The sequence below is a fragment of the Chrysochloris asiatica genome, unplaced genomic scaffold, assembly GCF_000296735.1.
Source record: "Chrysochloris asiatica unplaced genomic scaffold, ChrAsi1.0 scaffold00439, whole genome shotgun sequence".
In the NCBI taxonomy this organism is placed as follows: domain Eukaryota; kingdom Metazoa; phylum Chordata; class Mammalia; order Afrosoricida; family Chrysochloridae; genus Chrysochloris; species Chrysochloris asiatica.
Window position 1 is genome coordinate 731,070 of NW_006408957.1, and position 5,490 is coordinate 736,559.

Genomic DNA, 5,490 nt, shown 5'->3' on the forward strand with positions numbered 1-5,490 from the left:
GCGGTGAGTGCGAGCGGGGGTTCGGGGTTCGGTGTGCGGGGGGCGTCCTCTCCGTGCCCCGGGGCGGAGGCGGCTCTTCCTGGGCTGCGCCGCAGGCGGCGGGTGGCAGCGGCTGGGGGTGGGGGTCCCCGGTGGGGGTCCCCGCGTCTTGCTCGCAGGGCACACTTGCTTGTCATCGGCCGAGACTGCGGCGACCGGGCGGGGTGCAGGTGAGCTCTTAGGCCGGGCGGGGCGCTGCGGGCTCCGGGCCGTGTGGGGGGCCCCCCCAGGCCCGCCCCTTGGGGCTCTCAGGTCCCTGGCCCTCCCTGTGGCTGAGGGTCCTACAGGTGCTCATTACGCGCTGGTGGTGGTGGCTGCTGGGGGCTCTAGGGCTGGGTGGGTCTCCCCCCTCGTGGTAGCCCCAGGACCCTCTGAAACTGCGCCCCGAGTGGCCGGTCCACACGTCCTGCCGTTGTGAGGGGAAGGAAGTAGCTGTCCACTCCCCCTACGATGGCCAGCCCTCATTGGATACCACAGCTGGGCAGGCACCGAACTGGGGGCCTCTATTCTTCATCCTCTTCTTTCTGCCCTGGTCCCTTCTTTGCAACCGTGGGAACCCCCTTGGGCTCCTGCCCGCCACTCGGCTGTGGCACCTGTTTGATTTTCCCCAGAGTTCTCAGGGGCTTCCCTAAGTGACCCCCACTCTCAGGCTGTCCCATGGAGCCCGACCCAGCCTCCAGGGTCACTTGTGACCAGAATGGCATCCGGCACAAAGTAGGCGCTCAGTAAATAGGTGTCAGTAGCAGTGGACACGCCCGGCTGGCATCCGCCTGCCCAGACATGCCGCCAAGCACCCCAGCTGTGGCAAGACCTGTTCTGGTGGGGCGGCTCACCTCAGCCCGGGGGCATGCCAGCTTAGGGTGTCTGCCTACCCAGCAACTTCTAATTCGGGTGCGTGGTTGGTAGATGCTTTGAGCTGTTGGCGGGCCCAGCCCCCTGCCTCCCTCTGTCAGTAAGCACAGGTAGAGGTGGGGCCCCTCTGGGCCAGAGGGGACTGAGCACTGTTCTAGGTCCCCTACCACCTAAATGTCAGCGCCCAGGAGGCACGTGGCCAGTGTCTCGCCTTCAGGCGGTCCAGTCTTCCGGGGCTGAACTTGGTCTTCTTTGGCAGGTGGGGCAGGAGAGCCCCTTGAGCAGCCATGACGGAGTACAAGCTTGTGGTGGTGGGCGCAGGCGGCGTGGGGAAAAGCGCCCTGACCATCCAGCTCATCCAGAACCACTTTGTGGATGAGTACGACCCCACCATCGAGGTGAGCCAGGCCCATAGGCAGACTGAGTGTCCACACGTGGGCCCCAGCCTGTTATCCTCCCCAACCCCACTGTCTGCTCCTCTGGAGGATGTCCCTGGGGCCAGGGGTGACCCAAGACTTGTGTGCAGTCTCTATGCCGGAGGGCAGTGGGCTGGCCGCGTCCCTGAGCTGTGCGCTCCTGTAGGACTCGTACCGGAAGCAGGTGGTCATCGACGGGGAGACGTGCCTACTGGACATCCTGGACACTGCGGGTCAGGAGGAGTACAGCGCCATGCGGGATCAGTACATGCGCACGGGCGAGGGTTTTCTCTGTGTGTTTGCCATCAACAACACCAAGTCTTTCGAGGATGTTCATCAGTACAGGTACGTGCCCTCTTCTGCCGACCCGGGAGGCCAGCTGCAATCCAGCCACGTCTGAGGCCAGTGACCACTCCCGCCCCTCTCCCTGCAGGGAGCAGATCAAGCGGGTGAAGGACTCGGATGATGTACCCATGGTGCTGGTGGGGAACAAGTGTGACCTGCCCGCTCGAACTGTGGAGTCTCGGCAGGCCCAGGACCTTGCCCGAAACTACGGTCTTCCCTATATCGAGACCTCAGCCAAGACCCGCCAGGTGAGCCACTCTGCTGCCCAGAGCTAGCGCAGGACACCCCTGGGGCCACGCTCACTGCCACCTTTCCCTCCATGCAGGGCAGCCGCTCTGGCTCTGGCTCCAGCTCCGGGACCCCTCGGGACCCCCCGGGACCCGTGTGACCCGGCAGCCCCGGCGGCCCCTCGTGCTGTAAGTCCCCCAGGCGGCAGGGCAGGGGTGGCGAGGGACATGGTGGGGCTCCAAGCCCTGCAGCCTGGCTGACACAGCCCCTGGGGAGGGGGGGTCCCTGGAGAGAGCTGCCCTGAGCCAGGCCGGAGCGGTGGTCCTGGGGGCCCGACCCACTGCCCGCAGGGTGCCCTGAGGGCCCCTGGAAGTCTGAGCCCATAATGGGGCTGGTACAGACTTGGGCCTTAGCTCTGTCAGGAGCTGGGTGAGAGGTGGTGAGGCCTTGAGCTAGACTGGGGCCCGGGGGTTCTGGCTACACTGCCCCGTGGTGGGGAGAGCTGAGGAGGAAGTCTGTGAGGGGAAGGGATAGTTGGGCCCCTGGAGGATGAGTGTGGGTGTTTGGGGGTCTGGTGGGCATCGGCCTGAGCCCAGGCCTGGAGCCCACACCCGCAGCCCTGCTGAGCCGGGCCCTCCTGCAGGGTGTTGAGGATGCCTTCTACACACTGGTGCGGGAGATCCGGCAGTACAAGCTGCGGAAGCTGAACCCTCCGGACGAGAGTGGCGCCGGCTGCATGAACTGCAAATGCGTGCTCTCCTGACGAGGGGGCTGCGAGGCAGGTGAGCCCAGGCTGCGGCCCGCGTGGGTGTAGTGAGGGGACTGGCCTGCAGGGGACTGGTCAGCAGCGTCCTCTGTCCCCTGGCCGGCGCAGGTGTGGGTGCAGGATGCAGGGAGGCGGCCCAGATGGAGAGAGGCACGAAGGATGACGCACGCAGGAAGGAAGGGAAGAAGTGCCGCTGGGCTCTGCCAGCCCAGGACAGTGAGCAGAGGTGGCCTCAGACCTCCCATGGACGCTTTGCACAGACTGTCACGAGCCAAGTCCTCCACCTCTCCCCTGCTCCTGGGGCGCAGGAGGAACCGCAGTAAATTATTGGATGGTGTTGACCTGGAGTCGGCCTTGGGGTCGGGAGGCTGAGGGTGGGTCAGTGTCCAGGGAGACCCGTCGGAGGCCTTGGGCTCTGCTCAGTGTGGCCCAGGCAGTGGGTGCCTTCTGTCGAGCTGTGGGTGCCGGGAGACCCAGCCTTGGGAGTGAGGGTGCTGTCTCCCCCCCTAGAGTGGGGCGGGTGGGGGCTGCTCTGGAACCACGTCAGGGCGGGGTGGGGCTCCTGTGTCCGAGTTTTCAGACTGAAAGGAAGCTGATGAGGATGGCAGAGTTGGGGTTTAAGCCCCATCCCCACTCCTGCCCAGTTGTCCTCCAGTCCCTGGTCACGGGGCAGCACTCTTCGGAGACAGACTCCCTGGTCCTCCATTTCTGGTGTGTTGTGTGGCTGCCAGGCCCAGACACAGCTGTCCCTGCCCTGTGTCCATGGTTAGCCTGGCCAGGCATTTTTTCCGGCTGTCCCTGCTCAGGTCTCTGACACCTGCTGTAGACCACACCTGGGCAGTCATGCAATGCTCTGTCTTGACCCAAACTCCAGGACTGGCCAGGGCCACTGAGGCTCTGTCCCCTTGGTCCTCATTCTGGCTGTGGGGCCCGAGTGCCGCACCCCTCCCCGTGGGAAGAGCCACAGTGCAGGGGGTGGCCTCCGTGGGCATGGGTGGACCTGGTGCCGGGGCTTCTGGGAGACAGCAGCTGGTGCTGACAGGAGGGAGTCCCGTGTCCAGCATAAAGCCCCCGTGGTGCCCTCCCAAGGTCCAGGAGTGACCTCCTTCATGAGGACTGTAGCATGTCCTGTGTGCTGGCCTCTACGCCTCCCTGTGGTGGTGGCTTTGTTGAGGTGCCCACACTGCCACCTGTTGACCTCTGGGGCAGTCCAGCCAGGGGTCTGTGTGTGAGGGGTGCTGGGGGGTGGGGGGCCTGGGCACCAGGAGATGGGCTCCAGCCCAGTGCCGGGCATCCTGGGGAGTTCTCAGGTGCAGCTGGAAGGACAGACGCTGTTGATGCTCCACTGGCCTTGCCCGGCTCCCGCGGCCCCCTGTGTTAAAGTCGATGCCATCCCTTCCAGAGCCTTGGGCCCGCTGTAAACAGGTTTCCCTCAGGCTGTTCTTGGAGGGGGGACCAGGTGTGCGTACCAGTGGACCTCCCGTAGCCTCTGGGGAGAAGTGAGGGAAGGAGGGTCACCGTCCACTCCTGGGGCACCCGCCTGCCATGCAGGGCACCCCTCAATCCTCCTCAAGCTTCCTGCTGCACTGAGGGTGGGGGTGCAGGCAGCAATGGGAGTGTTGCACCCCATGTCTGGAGGCTTCTGTGAGGAGAAGACAGGAGGAAGGTGGGCCCTGGGTGCCCCCGCCCCACCACACAGGAGTCCAGGGAGCTGACCTGGGAGCGACATGTCATGGGTGTGGGGGTCAAGCTTGTCCTTCAGTGCTGCTCTGGGCAGGTCACATTCCTTCGCACCCACCTCAGCTGCTGAGGAACGGGCCGGGGTGAGGAACCAATCATTGCCCACCTGGCACTTCCCACTGTGGGTCTACGCTGGTCACAGGTGGACACGGCCTAGTACTCAGTGAGGGGGTAGGAGTTAGGTGGCACACAGTGGGGGGCTCTGAGCCTGATATGCCCCCTCCCCCAGCCCTGCTGTGGTCTCTACAGCTCTCCCAGGGAGGGAGCACCATTAGGCCAGGGGGAAGGAGGAAGGGGCCCTCTGTCCAGGAGATGGGCGGATGACACTCCAGACCCTGGCTTCAGAGTCCACTACACACAGCTGCAAGAGCAGGGCTCAACCCCCCTCCCCGGCCCCCCATACACAGAAAGGCCTGGTCCCTGGTCCCCAGCCCAGGTGGAGGGGCTGGGAGGAGACTAAGGGGCGGCAACTGCAGGACAGGGACACACGCATGGGGTGTGGACCCCAGGTTGAGGTGGCACACGCCTGGGAGAGGGCCAGGGGGCAGGACTCGGATTGAGAGGCCTAGGGCACTTGGCCACAGAGTCAAGGTCAGAACACAGAAGGGACCGAGGGCTGGGGATCACAGAATGCTGGGGGCTGGTTCTAAGCCCCCGAAGGCTTAGGAGTGTGGTGCGGTTAGAGAAGATGGATATGCTGGGGTGACCGCCCAGGGCACTGTTGTCTGAGGCCTGCAAGGGGACCATCTGGTGCAGCCCCCTCACGGCCTCCCAGGCCACACTATCAACGCCATGATCAATGCATGGATAATCACACCCTGGCCTGGATCACCTGTCAGAGAAAGTTCCTGGAGGGGAAACAGGCCCCTGGCCTCAGTGGGGGTATAAGTGGTCCACCTACTCACTGGGGGGTGGGTATCTAAGTCCCTACTCCATGCTCCCCAGGTGCAAATTTTAACTGGAATTGAGTTCTGAGGGGTGGGGGTGGCAGAGCCAAGCTAGCAGCCCCAAAGCAGGCACGTGCTCTGCACTGCAGTAGTGGACACATGGGCCAGGCTGGGCTGGGACCCCTCTGGGAAAAGCCCTCCCCACCAGCACACACAG

General features: G+C 64.5%; 1 protein-coding gene across 2 annotated transcripts; it reads left to right on the forward strand.

The window, feature by feature from the left end:
- The first annotated feature begins 1,162 nt into the window (after positions 1 to 1,162).
- HRAS (Harvey rat sarcoma viral oncogene homolog) lies at positions 1,163 to 2,645 on the forward strand. 2 transcript variants are annotated; one of them, XM_006876985.1, is made up of 5 exons: positions 1,163 to 1,289; positions 1,474 to 1,652; positions 1,741 to 1,900; positions 1,978 to 2,068; positions 2,524 to 2,645. In XM_006876985.1, exons 1-4 carry the CDS (start codon positions 1,179 to 1,181, stop codon positions 2,038 to 2,040), a joined length of 513 nt encoding a protein of 170 aa, XP_006877047.1. In that variant the 5' UTR covers positions 1,163 to 1,178; the 3' UTR covers positions 2,041 to 2,068; positions 2,524 to 2,645. The 2 variants fall into 2 exon arrangements, with proteins under 2 accessions (XP_006877047.1, XP_006877046.1); XM_006876984.1 differs by lacking the exon at positions 1,978 to 2,068.
- Positions 2,646 to 5,490: the final 2,845 nt, after the last annotated feature.